Here is a 20,929-nt window from a genome sequence, read left to right on the forward strand (position 1 = left end):
ATAACTATTGCCATCTGAGCCCATTCTGTTGAACTTCGATTCGTCTGTAAATATAACTCGATTCCAGTCAGCCGATGTCCAGTTTCGGTGTCTTTTTGCAAAAGCTAATCGAGCTGCTATATTCTTCTTTGACATCAACGGTTTTTTCCTACATACGCGACCCATAAGCCGAAACTCATTTAAACGCCGTTTGATGGTATTATTGCTTACGTGCTTGCCTGTTAATTCAGCGAATTCTTTTCTGATGTCCGGGGCGGTTTTGTGACGATCAGCTTCAGAAATTCGATGAATAATTCGATCTTCTCGTTCGGTAGTTTTGCGAGGACGTGGTTTTCGGGATGCTTTTTCAATACTTTTGGTCACTTGAATAGATTTCAATGCTTGGAAAACTGCTGTTTTTGATAATTTTAACCGCCTACCAATTTTTCTAATGCTTAAACCTTCTTTTCTCAGAGTATCTATTCGACATCTCTGCTCATTGCTAACATTTTACCTTTACTCATAATAATGTAGAAATTTGTACTAAAAAAAAGCAAAAAAAATATTAATATAATGTTTTAAAGCATCAAACAAAGATAATGTAGTAAATTACAATTACATTGATCGATAAATTGATTGTAATCATTCAATAACTCATGATTAGACAAACTGTCCTTAAGTATAAGAAATTTAAAAAAATATTTTTCTTTAATTAACTTTTATGAAACACTTGTGAACATGAATGAATTATATGAGGATTGAAGTTCAACTAAGGTAGAATTCGTCATTATAGATATCTTGATCGANAAAACAAAAAAAAACACATTGCTTACTGGTCTTAAACAAGAAGCGTTAAACGCAATTATGAACATCTACCTAAATGGAAAACCTCTTTCAGACTCTTGTGCAGAAACCTCTGTAAATCATTGGCTTGATTGTGGAACTGGCAAACGTCATATTTGATTCATTTAAAAAACGCAGTACTCTCGGATGAATTGACATTCCAAATAACTTGACCTTTATTATATAAATTATTTCATTAAAGAAATAAATTATTTCATAAAAGAAATACTAGGTTTTACTATTAGTAACCTAGTTTTTCTTTTATTACTGTATACTGTAATCCTAGTATTTGTAATCTTAGTAACTATTAATTCATTGTGCAATTTATATAAATGTTAGTAATAAATAAGAGAAAATTATATTTTTATTTATTTAGAAGCGACGGGTTAGTTTCAAAGGAGGACGGGTACATTGTTTGACAAGCCGTCCTCGGGGACGGGTAAAATTTCTGAGTTTTTTCGAGCCCTGATATATATATATATTGTTCTTCAAATTTTAAAAAACTTAAATACCATCAGTGCATTTTAAAGAATAAAATTCTTATTGAAGAGTAACATGTAACATGCCAATGAACAATAAACAATGTTAATCACATGTTCTTCACTTCCCCAATCTTGTCTATTCCAGTCTTCTACTCCTGAAGCCGATAGACATGACACTGGAGCAATATACAACAAAATGTCATTACAAGAGCTATCTGAAATCGTGCCTGAAGTTAGTATTCAACATGGATTACTATTTTAAGTTTTAAAATTTCTATCCAATGACATTAAAACAATACTTAACTATTTAAAGAAAAACTTTTAATGCTTATTCACCTTTGATATTGTGTTAAATATTAAAATAGTATTTCTGCACCATTTCAAAACTTAGCCAATAATTGCACTCATTACATACAATTGACTCAAACTCTATTAAATGAGTTAACATAAAAAGTACCTATTCTGGAGACCTTTTTTTTAAAGCAGAATACCCGAACAATGATGAAATAACTTCTTTGTGAAAGAAACATTGTATGTCACAAACCAAGATTTTTGTCCTAGACTAAAATAGTCTTGGACAAAAATCTTAAAATAGTCTTAGTCAATAAATAAAGCAGGAATTTCCCAGTCAATAAAATTATAGAACCGAGTGAATAAAGATTTTAAGGGACATATTGTGAACTGAGAAAATTAGCTTTATTGGCCAAATATTACTAAAAAAAATTAACAACTTTTAAACTGTAAGCGATATAGAGTTAAACTTAGCGGTTTATGGAAGACATGTTGTTACACATTTACAAGGGAAGTATATTAACTCTGTAGTTCTAAAGTGAGTAATTTAGACTCTCTTTAGCAGACTTACAAAACAAATTAGTAAAACTGCATGACATTAACCGAAAATTAGAAAAAAAATTATGAACGGCAACTTTTTACCTAGATATGCTAAAAATGCTAGGCGTAGATAGCGGTATTGTAACCTTTGTTGTTGATGGGAGAAAGTTACATTTATATATGTATTTTTTTAATAAAAGAAGAGTGGCATATTATAGTTTTTATTTCTGAGAAATAGTTTTAATTTTAGAAAATTTACTAAACATTCAAAAAAACATACAATATTAAAATTAATTTGTTAATAATATATAAGTAAACATTTGTAGTATTTCCTTTCGAAATGGTATTTAAAAATTTCTGTTATCTGCATATTTAGCCTTTTATACGATCTTGAGTAATAAATAATAATGTTTACATTTTAAATAACATTTCAAGTAACTTCGATATACATTTTTATATTTTTCGATCTTTCTATTTCATATTTTTCGATCGAAGCAGTGCGAAATGAAAGAGAGTGAGCGATGTTCTAGTGTAAAGAATAAAAAAAATGTATCAGGATAACTTTTGAAATAATTTTGGATTTTTGTATGCTACGCACACATTAAAAATTATGCATATAATACTAATAACTAACAAATTTAACAACAAAATATAAGACAAAACTTATTTTCTCTAATGAAAGATACATTGTATCTGTGTTTCGATACATTCGAATTTTTAAGTGTCAAAATATTTAAACTAAACTCAGTGGCGCGACAGCCCATAGAGGGCCAAGGCCTACTGTGCCCATCTCAGTTTTCTCGACCTTGTGCTCTGGGGTGCAGGAGCAGATGTTCCGGTCTGGTGGTCAGCCGAACGCGGAACCCCCAGTGTTTAGTTCCCAAGCATGCTCGGTACTCATTAATCGACCCACTGAAGGGATGAAAGGCTGAATCTACCTTGCCCGGCCCGAGGATCGAACCAGGGACGACCTGTGGCACGACAGCGCGAAGCGCCACCGCTCAGCCACCGGGCGTCGTCCAAATATTTAAGGTAGCCATTATATGGAGAGAAAAAAATTTCGAATAGTAAGCTATTTTTCTTCACACAAATACAAAAGTTTCAAGTTATTAAAATATCATTATTAAATTCTATTTATTTTGCTATGAGGTGGGAGATTTTAGCACGAAATTACAAAAAAATAACTCAGTTATTCAAAATATTCTTTTTAAATTGTTGTTTGTATTTATCTAATTTAACAATAATAGAAAAATGCTTGAATAATAAGGTTTTACAATAGTACTAAAAAACGAAATTTTTGGTTAGAAAAATTCAAAATTTAAACCGGTACTGTTTGAATTGATCCTAAAATACAAAGTAAAAACCTTCAATTATTTTTTTGTACATTTTCATTATTTTGGAATCAGGATTATCAGGTGCCCATTAAATTTTAAAGTGATGATAAATAAGTTGCGTTAATTATAGTAGGAATTAAATTTTTCAGGATAACACATAAATGTTTAGAGTAGTGGAATGAGGAATTAAAATTAATACGACATTTTTAATCTATTTGTACCGAAGAACTGCTCGCTTTTTTAAAAAAAGAAAAAATGACGAATCAAACGTATTCTATTAGGATTTATTTTGCAGAAATAAGGTAGTTCGGTCTACCATAAATATGTTTATATTTGGATAAAAGTATAAAAAACAGTACTTTAAAGGAATAGATAACAGAATGAAATATTCATTTGATGTAAACAAACAAAAGAATGCACAGAAGAAGAAAAAAACGATGAATAACATTTTATCTAATAATCTTATTTTCACGTACTATGGCTCGATTTTATGTTTCGATGGCATAGCTTAAAAAAGGCCAATTAATTAGAGCACACGATACCTTAAGAATAAGACTCAAAACGTACTAAAACCTTTTTTGGTAGAATTCCGATTTTTGTCCCTCAAATAAGTCGAAACTTTAAGACCTTTTAATGTTAATTTTATTCTTTATATATTTTGCATTATCTCGAGGCAGTTTTTAAGCGAATCTAAACATTTGTACACACAATTATAAAATACGGGTATCTAGAAAGAAAGAAAAACTCTAAGCAAAAAATATTTTAAGAACTGTTTTAAATTTTTTAATTATTTTATTTAATAAAACAGTCGAAACAATTTTGAAATGTAAGATCTGCAAATTTTAACATCAAGAATATAATTTTGAATGGAAAAAAATACAAAAATTGGATTTGATCAAATAATTCTGAATTATCAAATTTCATTTAATTTTAAGGTTAGACCTTCAATTATTAAGATTGAGTCCTATTATCTGAAAATCCAATCACTAAAATTAAAATTTATTCAATATTTTTTTTGCGCATTTCATTAAAAAAAATTTTATGTAAATATTTTTTGACATATAGCCCACTTTAATATAAGTTGAAAAACTAAAAGGATCAAATGAAAAATTTAAAAAAGCTCTGCCCAGAGTCCTCAAGTGCAAAAGGTAATAAATTAATTATTTAATCAAATTTCAAATAAAATTCGTGAAACCAAAAAAAAAAAAACGTTAACCTTTTCGTTCTAAATTATTTAATATGGATAACTTTAGAAAAAAAAACATAAATAGTATATTTTAGTATGAAAAAAGTTATAACTTTCACCGTTTTTGTTTGAAAAAGTATGATTTTCACTTTAACCTATTTTCAACAGTTTGATTGGGTTTACTACTTGAATACATTCTTACCTACTAAAGTTGATGATCAAGAGCCTGTTGTGGTATACGCATTACCTTATCTACAAGAGATGGGACAAATTATCTCACAAGTGAACAGAAGGTAAGTATTTATTTTAATTATTGGAACATTTTAGCATATATATTTTGCACTAAATTTAAAATAATTTTTGTGAGATTGTTAAATAAATAGATTTAACAAAGAATCAACCGATTAGTTGAAAATTAAAGGAAGTACTATTAGCTTAAATGATATCGTTTAGCTCCAGTTTTATTTTTTAATATTTTTCTCATGAGAACGGTGGAAAAAATTATTAGGCATTAAGAGTAAGAACGTTGTCAAACTCATGTTTTAGAAATCGAACACAATGTCAAACGTTTGGTATCTAATTGTTTTTAACATTAAATGTAAGGATTTTGCCAAACACAGTATATCAAAATGTTTTAGAAAACGAACATAATTTCAAATGTTTGGTATCTAATTGTTTTTAACATTAAATGTAAAGATTTTGTGAAACACAGGGTATCAAAATGTTTTAGAAAACGAAACTAATACCAAAAGTTTGGTATCGAATTGTTTTTAACATTACATGTAAGGATTTTGTCACACTTAGGGTCTAAGATATCAAAATGTCTAAGACATTAAGAGTAGGATATTGAAATTTTTTAAACATCAAACATAAGAATGTTGTCAAACGTAGATATGGGACCAAAACGTTTCAAGCATCAAACGTAGAATCTCGAATTGTTTTAGGCATCAAATATAAAATGTTATCAAGCTTAGGGCATTAAAATGTCTTAAGCGAAAATTGCTAGAATATTGTCAAGCTTTACATTACAGCTTTAGCAATATAACTCAGTATTCTTCAATAGATTCTCAGTATTCTTCAATTTGTCTAACTTTATGTGATGTTTATAAGTTTTGTATCCAACCTATTTCTTTGTCTAACTTTATGTGATGTTTATCAAGTTTTGTATCCAAACTATTTCTTTGTCTAACTTTATGTGATGTTTATAAAGTTTTGTATCCAACCTATTTCTTTGTCTAACTTTATGTAATGTTTATAAAGTTTTGTATCCAACCTATTTCTTTGTCTAACTTTATGCGATGTTTATAAAGTTTTGTATAACATATTCGAGTAGGACCGTCCACAACTATGCCATCTGGAGGATGATCAAACACATGCTGCCTTTTCTGGACGGTGAATATAGCCAAAAGAGGACAGAATTCAAGAAAGTTCTTTTGGGAATTTCAGCTGAAAGAGAAAGGTGGAACCAATGCGTTGATCTCGTCAACAAAAAGATGGGGATGGCGGTTGGAGCCCTATTTATTCGTGATAACTTTGATCCTAAAAGCAAAGAAACGGTAAACATATTTAAAATTACTTCCTCTTTTCAAAGTATTTGAATTAATTAGGTTAATAACATGTTTTATATAGGGAACTCGTGATCTATTTCCTTACGTTAACCCTTTGACGCAGATGGGACACCGATGTCCCTTTTATATATTTTTTTCTGACGCTCTAATTACAAGCATATATATATATATGCTTGTAATTTCAAACATATATATATTCCGGCACTCTATAGAAATCCGGCATTCTATAGAATGCCTAGGCATTGTATATAATGCCTAAAACTAGCAGGCAATGTATGAAACGATTTATATTTCACACATTTCCTAGGCATTCTATAGGCAAAAGGATGGCATGGCATGGCAAATACAGGCAAAGTATAAAGTCTTCTGTGGCCTTGTTAGGTGTAGGTTAGGCCTTGTGGCCTTGTATAAAGGTGACGAAATGGATATTTTGTGCAATATTTGTTTCTAAACTGAAAATAATTGTGACATAAATGTGATTTTTTTATGTGAACATTTTGTTTCCCATAATAAGAAAGACATAAATTATGTTTTGTACAACTTTCATTTTTCTTTCGCATTTTGAATAAATTTTTTTTAATTGCACTCTCATTATTTTTTCATAATATCATTTTTATTTTTGAGAAATGAACATTATTTACATAATAACCTCATCAGTATGTTTTTTTCATACTTTGCCTACATAGCTTTTGTCATTCTATAGAATGCCTAGGTATTTTATACAATGCCTAGGGAAAGTATGTAATAATTCTCACATTTCATACTTGGCCTAAAAACATCCGGCATTCTATACAATGCCGGCAACATATATACTACTCAAATATCATAATAATCATTTTCACTTCTATGTAAAGTTAAAAATTTTAACAGCAAATAATGTTTTGAATATTTTGTGTAATTCTAGGCTCAAGAAATGATTCTGAATATCAGGGAAGCTTTTAATGAACTGCTAGAAGAAAATGCTTGGATGGACAAAGATACTCGTGAAGTTGCTAGGGAAAAAGTAAGATACTTTATATACCAAAAAAAAAGCTAGTAAACTTAATCATATGCTGGCTGATCCAAATTTACCAGTTAAAATTCCAAATTTACCATCAGGCTGATAAAAAATTTTTATAATTCTTTTCGAGGAATCGCCACGAGTTTTATTTATTGAGGATGCTTTTCAGCATATTATATAATATGTGGATGAATTTGCTCATTTCGTTTTGGTTTTGAAAATATTATAATTATAAAATAAAGATTTAACTAAAATATTATTAAACAGCTCTGTGAGTTCCTGTCAATTTAACAATAATTCGTTTATCTTCGTGAAACGGTGATCGCTGAGTCCTGTTAAAAAGTGGTAAAAGAGCTATAACACTTTTCTCCTTTTTTTAGCAGTTTAAGTGGTTATATTTAGTTCTAAATCTGTTGTGGGTCTTATACATTTAATATAAAAGAGAAATTAAAACTGAAAATATTTTATTATCTTTAAAGTTTAATTAGATATTAATTTCTTGCGTTTTATTGGAACGAAGGAAGGCTTGGGGCAATTTAAAAAATGAATAAGACAACTTTTCAAATTAGTGAGGTAAGCGTTTTTGGATAAAGAAAACACATTTTTTTATACTGATATTCACTTGTTTCTATGCATTCTGGAAGTTTCGGAAACTTGTTAAGTAATTATATAGAAAAAATAAAGAACAATTTAAAGTAAAAATGCCCTCTTTTGAAAGAGTGTAGCATAATATTATTATGCCCTTCTTATATTATAAGAATCCTATATTAACATACATTTTATACATCTTATAAAAGAATCATTGTTAGAAAAAGTAAAAGTTGGAATTTATGCAAACAAACTACTACCTTCATTTTATTTCCAATATTGCAATTTTTCTGTCCAATCTTATCTTTATATATTATCTATATCTTTATGTATTATCTACATCTTTATATATTATCTTTAGTTTCCTCATTTCGTTTTGTTATTCTTATAGGCAAATGCCATGAACGAAAGAATAGGCTATCCGGATCTTCTCACAAAGCCAATTGAACTGTCCAAAGAATATGAAGGGGTAAAAATTTACAATGCATTTTAATTAAACATCTGTTTTAGTTATTTAATTCACTTTATAATTTTTAAAACTGTGCTTAAAAAATCAAATAATTTTCAAAGGTTTTTTATAACAAAATTTTAAGTTTTTTTTTCTTTCTTCTTTTTATTCTTTGAAAGAAAAAAAAATACAGGTTATGAGTTTTATTCTGAGCAGTTTGACACCAAATATAAGATAATACTCAAAAAACTTGCAAAGTTATAGCAAAAATAGAGAAACCAGCACACTATGAACAGAAAATGTAACATACCATTTTCTAAATTGAAATCGTTTGCAAGCTTAAGTATTTTGTTTAAAGAAAATTATTCTAAGCTTTGTCTTAAATTTGTCTTCCTATTTTTTTACCTGGCAAGCAAAACTACTTGATTCCTAACAAATCAATTAAATTTAAATTGTTAATTGGTTTAAGAAACTAAATGAAAAATAACAAGATAACCTGTACTCTTCTCTCCTAACTGTGAACAAGAATTTATATTGCAAGCAGACGCTTCGGAAATGAGTATAAGTGTGGTACTAACATAATTAAATACTGAAAGCCATTAACATCCCATGGTATATTTGAGTGAATCGGAAAAAAGGAAGACTTTACGAGAAAAGAATATGTCAGTATAATCTTTGCCGTCAAAAAGTTACGACATTCTCCTGACGGCAGAAGTTTACCATTCAGACAAATCAGCACCCTCTAACCTAGCTTCAAAGAAATGCTAGATCAAATGTCAGATTATACACAAGGCTTTAGCACTACAATCGTTTCATTTTAAAATTGTGCATAGAGCTGGCCCTAAGACCAAAAATGCAGATGGTCTCAGTAGAACATCTTCGACCTCTTAGTTTGAATTAGACAATAGTCAAAAATTTCCGTTATTGTACGTATTCTTTTTATTAAATTTATAAAGTGTGATATGGATGTGATGAGTTTTTTTTTTTTTTTTTGCTGCATTAAAATTTTTTATTTCTATTAGTCTACTCATTTTCATCCCTTTATAAAATTTATGTGTGTTTTTTGCAGCTGACTATTCATGATGATTTATTCCTTGTGAACATCTTGAACGTATTTGAGTTTGAGGCTAGTAAGAACCTGAAAAAACTTCGACAGCCTGTCAACAAGGACAGGTGAGAAACTATTTTGAATAGTTCGAAAAAGACGAATCGGGCACAATTATGCAACGTTTCTGAAGAAGTAAAGACATTCCTAACAACATAATTCCCAATACAGAAATTCTTAATACAGAAGTAAACTTAATACAGACAGCTATGTATATCATAGCAGCTAATTTTATTATTACTGAGAATGTAACGTAGTAATTACCATTTTATTCTTTAAAAAGAATCACTACAATATAGTATTAAATTAAATTTTAGCTAAGAACTATAGAACTAAGAAATTTATTTATTGCCCCGGAAAAAAAAATTTGCATATGAAATTATAACATTTATGATACAGAAAATTAAATACATATATCTAAATTTTTATTAGGAGGAGTAAGATATTAGTGCCTACTACTTCATATTAACAGTCATACAAAATACCGGACTGTTTTTTTTTCCTGGATAAAAAGTAGAAATAATTGAGCTGATGAAATAATTGATCCTGATGTCCCAAAACTGAATGAAATATCACTTTTAAATATATAGATCTGTATATTTAAAAGTGATATTTTAGAATCAAGAAATAAAAATGTAATGAACTAATTTTAATACTGTTCACATTTTAGGCTTGGACTTTAAAATAGTACTTTCCAGTACAAAATGGTCCTAAGGTAGAACTTTAAAACATTAACTCATAAAAAATGGTAGAGCTAACTTTAAAAAAGGTAGAAATGAAATATTCCAATTACCATCAAATATTTTTTTTTAAACTCTTTTGTTTGGGGCTTGTNGGACTTTAAAATAGTACTTTCGAGTACAAAATGGTCTTAAGGTAGAACTTTAAAACATTAACTCATATAAAAAATGGTAGAGCTAACTTTAAAAAAGGTAGAAATGAAATATTCCAATTACCATCAAATATTTTTTTTAACTCTTTTGTTTGGGGCTTGTATAATGAACAACTTTAAAAGACCATTAAGCTTGTTTTACATTAATTAATGACTCAACGTTAATTAATGACACGTTTTTTGTCAACAGGTGGACAACGGAGCCTGCTGTGGTCAATGCCTTCTACAATCCAAACAAAAATGACATAGTCTTTCCTGCTGGAATTCTTCAACCTCTATTTTATAGTCATCATTTTCCCAAGTAAATATTTATTTGGATTTGAATGTGATATTTTTACTATTTGAGTTTTAAACAAATCATTCTATTTACATTTCTTCTGTCAAAAAAAATTTGACCTTTAATTTTCAAGAAAACGGCCATAAAAGTGCCTATTTTGCCAAATACATGTATTTGATTAGTGCTGACATCTAGTTTAAAATAAACTAACTATCTACAATTACCTTAAAACTATCTTGGTACTGCCATCTGGTGTGTAAAATGAGAAATAAAGTGTTTTCCGAGGGGAAAAAAATGAATTTGCTGTATTCTTATTGGCGCGTTACTACTGAACACTCCAGCCCGGAAATTTCACGGGAGCGAGAAATAGAGGGTGAAATCTCACACCGTCATTTTCACGAGAGCGAGAAGGAAGGAGTTAATACATATTTATATACAATTGCAATATATATTACATTGATAAAAACAAACCATTTTTTTATTTCCACAAACCGTTGCGTTGAAACACCGTAAAATCCTTTATAAAAACAATAAATTAGCTATATTAAATCCTTAATATCTTATACATGGATCGCACACACCTGGAAAAATTTCTTAGCTTTCACTTTTGAATTAAAAATTCAAATCCTTCTGATTAAAGGAGCTTGGTATACCCAGGACCGAAGGTCTTTTATCTATTCGTTTTGAAATGTGACTTTAAGATTGGAAATTTAGAAAAGAATTTAAAATTTTAAAAGCATTAAAAAATCTTTTCCTGAACTTTGGCAAAACCTTTGGGATACAGAGAGAGTAATTTTAGACTTTTGTCGTGCTCTTTCGATAGAAAAGGTTTTGCTTTTATGGCTTCCGAAACTGGTACCCCCTAATGACGTCAGCTTTGGTTGTCATATTTATCCATTTTTTTTCTTTCATATTTCGCTGTGTTTTAAGATTGGAATATATGAATTAAATTTTGTTCCTGCACAAAAGAAAAAAATTGTAACTTAAATCAATATAATAAACTTGTATATAGTAAAAAAAATCATATTCATTTTGAATGACTACATACAATAATAACAGAATAAAAATAATAATATTGAGTAAATGTTGATAGAAATTAAAAACTTCCCGCCCTCTTGTCCCTCTGTTACGACTTGACTTATTTTGATTCAACTGTAATAAACTGTTCAAAAGTCATTGGCGTACACTATGTATTTAAGCTTATTTTTAATATTAGAAATCACGGTAATACGTAGTGGTATTTGCGTTAGTTTCTAACATCAAGTTGACAAATTTTTTCAAAAATTTTGTAATTAGTTTTACGAATATATCTGCTATGAAAAACTACTTATTTTAAAATTATGTAAAAAATCGTATACCTTACAATTCAGAATTCTTTTTACTAAAATAAAATAATAAATATTTACTAAAATGTATTTTTCGAATGGAATTATCTTAGGACAATTTCGAACTTAAAAGTATGCAATTTTTTACATCATTTTAAAGAATGTGGCAATTAAATTAAATTAAATAATAAATATATACAGAAATTTATTTTTTGCATGGAATTATCTTTGGATTAACCAATTTATTATTTGTGTGCAAAAAATTCTCAATTCGCTTAAAAAGTAATGGCGAAATACGCAAAAAGTAAAATTAACATTAAAAGGTTCAAACTTTGGATAGCTCTCCTGATCAAACTATGGGGACCATATTTCTCAGAGTGACCCCCTATATTTTGGGGGGCAGAAATAAGAGTTCGTTGAAAAAAAAGGTATGTTTAATTTGAGAAAGAACGTTATTGTGTCTGATTTTGTAACTTAAAAAATCGTATGCTCTAATTAATTAGCATATTTGAAGTTACCCTCTCCACCATGAAGATCCAATTATTAGATCAAAAGTTATTCTGGGTGGTCAGGGTTTTTTTTTTCTTTTTTTTTTTTGGAACAATGTATATAATGCAATTTCCTACAATTTTTAGCTAGTGACAAGTCACTATATTAAGAAGCGTTACATTGTAAAACTTTCATGAAAAAAATAATTGCTTTTATTGTTTCAGCATTATAACAACCTATGTTTCACAACATTATATTTGAATTATTTAAATTTTGCTAAACCGTCACGAACAAACGCACAAAATGCGTTTTTTCAGCATTTCTACATTTTAACAACAACGAAAAAATATATTTTTACTCTCACAGCATCGTAGCTTAAAATATATTACATTACTTTTGAGTTATTAAATTTTTCCTGCACATCATGTTTCTGTTTTGACAATTTTGTTTATATTATAAATGCCATCTTGGCTGCGTATCAAAAAATGTATTAAAAAAATTATAAGTTAATTTAATTTTTTAGTTCTTGTCATTTAACTTAAATTATTTCAAATTATTTTTAGATCATTAAACTATGGTGGAATCGGAGTGGTGATTGGACATGAAATGACACATGGTTTCGATGATAAAGGTAAAAAAGAACCTGAGAATCACTTAACTAAGTTAAAAGATACATCTATAACAGGATGAAAAGTTAAAGTTATTATAACTATATATTACGCTGAAATATTATACCTGATAATAAAAAATATATAATTCGGAAATACAACCGAAAACATATGATCCAAAAATATAAAAATAGAACGTTAGGGGATTGAACTTTTGATCCCTCCCTTCACCATTAATATTTCTGATTCTCTTTCCATATTGTATCGTATATCCTCTTTTTTTCTTATTGTGTTATTTGCTACGCTTTTGAATGCGCTGAATGTTGAGTTTTTATAAAGAGAATATATTTTTGAATTCATGTTCGTTGTCTTAATAATTAGTACCGATCAATAAACATTTATAACTATATCTTGAGCCGCGGTGATTCTGGAGAAAGAGCATTCGTCTTTCAATGAGGAGATCACAGGTTCGAATCCCAGCTGTGGCTAGTTGATACAAATTCTGCTTCCGGCTCGCACCGACTACAATGCGAACGCAAAATATCCTCTGTTTTAGGCAGATCATGGGTTAGAATCCCCTTGCCGTCGGGCTAACAGTAAGAGGGTTTCGTTATTTTTTGCTCTGTGTAACGGAATAGTGAGGGTTAGTTCAATCAAAACATCCACCCCGAAGGCCAGTTTGTCAAAATGCTTGATCCTGAAATTTCCTTCTCTTCCGAGTTAGGTTCAAAATTACAAGACTACGTAGTTGAACATTGATAGACGTAAATTCGAATTTATCCTTTTGTAAATGTATTATTCTTTATAAATGAATTATTCTTTACAAATAGAGAATTTGCCTTTTTTTTTAAGTATAATTCTTCGAAAAGTTGTCTTCTACAGACTATTAAATTTATTATCGATATTCATTAAATATCAAGTGCTTTATTAAATAAGTTATTGATTAAATATCAATTAACGTTTTAATGAAAGTCAATTGTATAAATATAAGTGTCCCTAAATTATCAAAAGTTCAAACACCAATTAATATTTCATTTATATCAACAGTTCAAATATCAAACTATGCCTCAAGTTTATATAACAATTAACGTTCTAATATCAATCGTTTAGTTTGATTTTTGTTTCATTAATTATCAGGAAACTATTGCTCCGCTGTCTAACAAATGTGAACATTCATTGAATATTGATTAATATTTAATAATTATTAATTCAAATAACAATAAATGTTACAGTGAGTTCAATAGTTCAAACAGCTATTAATAACCCTTAAGTGTCAATAGCTCAAATGCCAATTAATATCAATATTAGTCTTATTAAATATCAATAGTCTAAATATCAGTCAATGTTTTATTAAATAAAAATTGTTCAAAATCGAATTAACGTTTTATTAGATATCAAAAGTTGAAATGTTATTTATGTTTCATTTATTTATCAAGAAATTATCCTTCAGCTAATTTTAATAGTTCAGGTAACAATGTTTACCTCTATCAGAGTATATGGATGGTGTTTTCAATGTAAATGTAAATAAGGACTATCTCGAGCTCTTGAACTGCTCTACTTCCGGTTAGAAAGTATACAGCTGCTTACTACAGCTTATTCTGTCAGACGATATTTTCAAACAGATAATTTTGTTTTTAATAAAAGAAATGAATTGTTTAATTTCTGTGCTCAAATCTGTTACATTTCACAAGATATTAAGTAATTCTGGTGAGTTTGAAATGCAAATTTGTTTTAGTTATTTATCGATGTATTGTTAAAAAAGGTAACATGGTTACTAGATTTAGAAAGAACTCCCTTTTCTGGCAGTCCCAATTAGGCCTCTTTTTGTTTCTTACTCATTGTTCTTGTTACAAGCCGTGCACGATTATACGTTAGTGTTAGCATATTGTTCGAGCAGAGAGATTAAGTTCATTTTACAAATTAATAATTAGGTTTAGACTTCGAAGTTGGTATATTGTTTACAAGGTAAGAAGTGTTTTATAACAATTCTTTTCTTTTTTTTTTCGAATGACGAATTTTACGTCTTGAAATGACAGGTCTTCAAATAAAGATTTTTTTTTTACACAAATAATAAATTAGATAACAAATATACGTATACAAATAATACAACTCAAGATAGTCTCAAAGCACAATGATTAAGTCGCGAACCAAATGACTTCAAAATGCACCGGAAACAGTAGCCCGGAAGTACAGACAGTAAAGAGCTTGTGCAACCTAGTGTACTTCGTTTATTATTAATAATCCAAATATCAACTAACGTTTCAGTTACAGTGAGAAGTGGTAAAAATTCAATTTAATTATTCAATTGTAACTGTCGCCATGCATTTGTATTGCAATTTATTCATATTTAAAGCTTAAATATTATTTACATTCTCTTCCAATAGTAAACAAAAAGTAATATACTAGAAAAAATTGGAAATCTTAATTTCTTTTAATAGATTTTTGTTTTTTGTCATTCACCAATTTTTACATTTTTAGTCGCCCGTAGCATCCCTGCAGTCAGTATCAATAGTTAAAATATCAATCAATGCTCATTGAGTATCAATAATTTAAATGTTTATCAATCAATTAACTATTGACATTTAATGCCAATAGTTAATTGATTGATATTAAATGTCAGTAGTTGAAATATAAATTTAAGTCGCTTTAAATATTAAGAGATTCAATGACAAACTAACTTAAATATTTTTCAGGACGCCAGTTCGACAAAGAAGGTAACTTGAAACAGTGGTGGAATGAAGCTACTGTTCGGCGATTCCGAGAAAGAGCACAGTGTATTATCGACCAGTACTCCAGTTATGTTTTAGAAGATATAGGACATAACGTAAGTAAATAAAATATCATTTACACAACAATACTCTCATTGCCATTAAAGTTAGTGCAGCTGCAAAAAGTTCTTAGAATGAAACGAAATTTTACAGTGAAAAGTGATTAAAAAATTAAAGCAAGATGATCATTTATTGCAGGCTAAAAATGCAAAGGAATGGAGGTATTAGTACCTTCTTAGGCCACTTCTAACGCTATAAGGTAGGATATTTGATGCATACAAGTTTCTTAGGATGTCCTGTCTTGCTCTAAAAACATCGCTAAATCGACAGAACTCGGAGGTTGTCCAACTTACTGTGCCAAGATATGCTCGATCGGTAACAAATCTGGGGATCGAATAGGCCAGGAAAAGGTGGTAATGTGGGGAAGGAATATGTGTGATACCCTTGCTGTGAGCGAACAAGCATTCTCTCGTAAAAAAATTGCTCCCGTGTGCCTTGCAATAACACCGTAAATCCATATTAGGGAAAATCGTAGGGGAGACCCTATACCATCTGCACCACGTACACAACGGTCATTACTGTCCAAATTAAATCTGGATTCATCAGAGAAGACAATCTGTAGCCTAATGCCGTCAAGAGCGATACCACTGGAAACTCGGGCAATGGTGAGGGAATTTCGATCCTGGCTGTGCTGCCGCCTGTACAGCTGATGTGATAATATAAAGTGCCATTGCATACGATCACCCGTAATATTAATCTACAGTGCCGAGACAACCCAGCGGTACGTTTGTAACACTCTTCAGCCACACATGTTATCACTCACGGCAGGGGTCTCAGGAGCCATTTTTTTAACAAAATAATGCTCAGGCGCAGGGTGTCACAGGAATGTCTGCATCACTATCACCTTTCCTTGGACAGCTCGATTCGCAGATTTGTCATCGAATGAGCATATATAAGACCATTTGGGTTGGCAACTTAGACAGCCTTCGAGCTTAGTCCATTTAGCAATGTTTTTAAGCGGAACGAGATACCGCAACCGTATTAACTCCTGCATTCGTGCTAGAAATCATATGATAAATTATCATTTTGCTTCGATTCTTTAAGCACTTATTGGCGATCGAAATGGGCTACAGGTGGCGTAGAGCAGAACTCTCTACCTATGGCAACACTTAACATGCTTTCACCATTTGCGTGTGGAGAGTCATAGGAGATGAAGTACGTTAGTTTGTCTTGCTTTTCAAATAGATTAAAAAAAATTCAGTAAAAAATTATATAGGAATTGAAAACTACATTGAACATAGTAGTTTTACAAGAAAGCGTCATGAAAATTTTAAAAAATATTTTTGACCGTTAAATACGAAATATATTAAGAAAGGGGAAAATATCGTCGTAGATTCCTATACAACTGAGAAGAGGACGACATGGATCCGGTCTTCTTCCCAGATAGCGTATTCGAGTGTAGCGATTGGGAATATTAACGTTGCACTTACGTATGTAAAATTTCATTTCACTTTGACAACTCTTTCTAGGTGCAATAACTTTTATGATAATGAGTGTATTTTAGGGCTGGGATAGCCTGGTTGGTAGGGCACTGGGCCCATGTCCAAGAGGGCGTGGGTTCGGTCCCCCGATATCTGTCGGCCGAAGACGCCCCGTGTAGTAAATGGTAACTGATGCACGTTGAATCTGTCGAGTCACAAAGTCCTCCATGTTCCCATAACGAATCATACCTCTGAGGATACTGATCCAGGAGTTTTCTTGTCTTCCGGATTGGTTCAAAATTTTAAGGCTACTGAGTTGAACATTAGTAGTCGTAAACCCAAAATTGGGTCGGCTGTTAAACGACGGTTATAATATAAAATAAAATGAGCTTATTTTGAAGAAATATTATAGATTAACTTCAATCTTTTAACGATACTTGTTCGATTATCGAAACCATCATCAGACTTTGGCAATTATTCATATAACTGTGCTTTTATCCGTTATTTATTTCGAATTTTAAACTGCAGACGTGATGCGAGTATATAACACAACTTTCTTAATTAATCCACCTTTTCTTTGGCTTCATAACAAATTTATCAAGCTTAAAAGTATAATATTATAGACCAGATTCAGTAAATATGTATCCTTTGTTTTAACTTCAATGCTTATTCGAATTTCAATGTTTCAGCTTAATTATAAAACTAGTAACTTGGAAAAAAATTCTTAAACGAAAATACTATTTAAATGTTTAGTTAGTTTTATCTTTAAAACAAAAATTTAATAAAACAAATTGAAAAAAATCAAGTTATAACATAAAGATAATAATTTATTATATTATAATAAATAATACTCTAAAAACTGTCGAGTTTCACAAAGAAATTCATAAATTAAGTTATCTAAGCCAAAAATTTATTAGTAAATATGTATTTATTATTCTTCAAAGCTGTGCTATGATGTTGTACTATTTACAAAATGCGAATTTGTTTATATTTTCAGATCAATGGAAAAATGACCCAAGGAGAAAATATTGCTGATAATGGGGGACTTAAACAAGCTTATAGGGTAAGATTTTATCAACAACAAAAAAAACTGAACCATCTTGAATAACTTTTGATCTAATGATATGATCTTCACGTTCCGGGACTCATTTTTAATGATTTGAGGGGGTGACTTTAAATATGCTTATTAATTAGTGCAGACAATATTTTAAGTTGTAAGTATCAATTTGTAAGACGATATTTTATTTATTTTGCCAGATTTCATTTATTAACCAGATACAAAAACGTAATATCTCTGAATAAAAGTATCTTTTTTTTCTCTCAATGGATTCTGATTTCTTAAACCTAAAATGTAGGGTTAGCCCCAATCTGGTATTGTAGAATTCGTTTATCCAAAGATAATTTCATGCAAAAAGTAAATTTTAGTGAATATTTATTATTTTTTTATATTTTTATAAAGAACAATAGAAAAACATTTGAACTACAAAGCATACAATTTTTTACATCATTTTAAAGTAATTTTACATGGCAAATTTCAAAATTTGAGCGAAATTGGTTGAATAGCTCCTTGAATTTTAAAATTCGTTTTCTATAGAACCGATTTCGTTCAATTTTTTTATTTTGCCATTTAAAATTACCTACTTTAAAATGATGTTAAAAATTGTATACCATACAATTTTAACATTTTTTGACTATTATTTAATAAAATAATAATGTACTAAAATTTACTTCTTTCATGTGATTATCCTTAGATGAACGAAATTTATAATTGTGCGCAAACATTTTTCAATTCGCTTAAAAATTTCTCGAGATATGGCAAAATACGCAAAATTGACATTAAGGGGACCATATTTTGGTGTCTGAAATTTGAATGGTGTCTGAATCCGTTGGAAAAAAAGGTATGTTTATTCAGAGAAAGTACGTTTTCGTGTCTGATTTCGTAATTCAAAATATCGTCTGTACTAATTAATTAGTATATTTGAAGTCACCCCTCAAAACATTAAGAGTTTTAGAATGTGAAGATCAGATCATTAGATCAAAAGTTATTCAGAGGGGTCCGTTTCCTTTTTTTTTTGGGGGGGGGGAGGGGCACACTGTACATGTTATTTTTCGAAATAGTCAAAAATTAAAACTTTCCGATACATCCGTAAAAATTTACTTAAAAGTTTTGCAATTTCCTAAATATTTTCAAAAAATCACCTGATTTTTCAAATTTTAGTGATATAACATATTTAAATTTAAACTGCGTCCTATACTCATTAATTTAATCCTGAATGTTAGAGAGTTAAGAACAAAATCAAATAGCTTAAAAATCATTTTTAAGTCAAATTTAGTAAACCAAGAATCTATATTAAATTGAAGCATATATTTTGCTTTTACTGGAAAACATCTCTAGCAAAAAATATTAAAGAAGACTAAGATTTATTAATTTTAATTAAACATTTCAAAAACGCTAAAAAAAAAGTCATATAACCGATTTATGCCTAGCACTTATTTAAAAAGATAGATCTTTTTCTAAAAAGTGGTAATGCAAGTGTTTCATTTTTAACATTTGTTTTGTAAAAGTAAGATATTTCTGCGTTATCGACTATAATACATTAATTACATAAAGTTTTATTAAGGAGTATAAACAAACCCCAGTACCTTATCAAAATTAAATTGATAGGTACTTAATATGTTAGAGAGGAAATGGATACTTAATTAAAATATTCGTGTACAACCAGTTTTTTTCATTTATTTGGATACAACTATTCATAGTTACGATACTTTTAAATAAAACTGGTAACAACTCTTTCGTAATAAACCAACTGCAAGCTAAAGAAATGGCTTATTATGCATATTTTAAATCAAATTTATTTTGATCTTAAAATATTTAAATAGTGCCAAATTTTAAATAAAACCGTACATGCGCAGTTTGTTTCTTATTTTGTTTTTAACCCCTTAACGATTGGTTAATTTTCAAGAAAACGATCCTAAAAGTGCCTATTTTTTTATACCCGTTTATTATACACTTATTTGATTAGTGCTGACATCTAGTTAAAAATAAACTAACTATCTACAATTACTGGTACTGCCATCTGGTGAGTAAAATGAGAAATAAAATGTTTCCCGGGCAAAAGAAATGAATTAGTTTCATTCTTATTGGCGCGTTACTACTGAGCACTCCAGACCGGGAATATCATGGGAGAAGGCGAAACCTCACCCAGTCATTTTCACGGGAGCGAGAAGGAAGGGGTTAAAGAATTCTAAAACATATATATAAAGGACAGTCGTTAGAGAACACTCTATATATTGTAAGTGACGTCCTAATACGTCAGAGTTTTGTTCATATTGCGGACAATCATTCCACCGACTGATAATATTTCCGACAGCTCATTTCGCAGACAAGATTACTACGGTGTACTCGTGTCGGCGATATGATCTATCAGCAAATAGATCATGTCCAATATATTGACAAGACAACCCAATGGTAGCCTAGCCATGTTGAAAGTATTTCCTTCCCTCTCAATTTGGCTCCTTTTTTAATTTATTAATTTTTTTAAATCATTATTGCCAGCTTTTTAGCAAAACAGATTGAGAGTCTATGGTTTTGGATGGAAAGGATATTTAAAATTCAGTGGTATTAAAAAAATTTGTCCTCAATTACATTTAAAACAATAGCAATGTTCATAATATTTTTAAGATTGAAACTTCTTAAAAAATAAAACTAATATATTAAAAACAAG

General features: G+C 29.6%; 1 protein-coding gene across 2 annotated transcripts in view; it reads left to right on the top strand.

Annotated features, from left to right (window-relative positions):
* LOC107454885 (neprilysin-1) overlaps positions 1–20,929 on the top strand; it is a 224,754-nt gene that overhangs the window by 200,292 nt on the left and 3,533 nt on the right. The window contains exons 8-17 of one of the 2 annotated variants that reach the window (XM_043044755.2): positions 1,450–1,536; positions 4,824–4,948; positions 5,986–6,211; positions 7,128–7,226; positions 8,203–8,280; positions 9,329–9,432; positions 10,447–10,557; positions 12,911–12,978; positions 15,649–15,779; positions 18,202–18,267. In XM_043044755.2, the coding sequence (XP_042900689.1) occupies positions 1,450–1,536; positions 4,824–4,948; positions 5,986–6,211; positions 7,128–7,226; positions 8,203–8,280; positions 9,329–9,432; positions 10,447–10,557; positions 12,911–12,978; positions 15,649–15,779; positions 18,202–18,267 (1,095 nt within the window). The remainder of the gene's footprint in view (positions 1–1,449; positions 1,537–4,823; positions 4,949–5,985; positions 6,212–7,127; positions 7,227–8,202; positions 8,281–9,328; positions 9,433–10,446; positions 10,558–12,910; positions 12,979–15,648; positions 15,780–18,201; positions 18,268–20,929) is intronic. The other variant, XM_043044756.2, reaches the window with a different exon arrangement.

The sequence above is a fragment of the Parasteatoda tepidariorum genome, chromosome 10 (genome assembly GCF_043381705.1).
Source record: "Parasteatoda tepidariorum isolate YZ-2023 chromosome 10, CAS_Ptep_4.0, whole genome shotgun sequence".
NCBI classification, from domain to species: domain Eukaryota; kingdom Metazoa; phylum Arthropoda; class Arachnida; order Araneae; family Theridiidae; genus Parasteatoda; species Parasteatoda tepidariorum.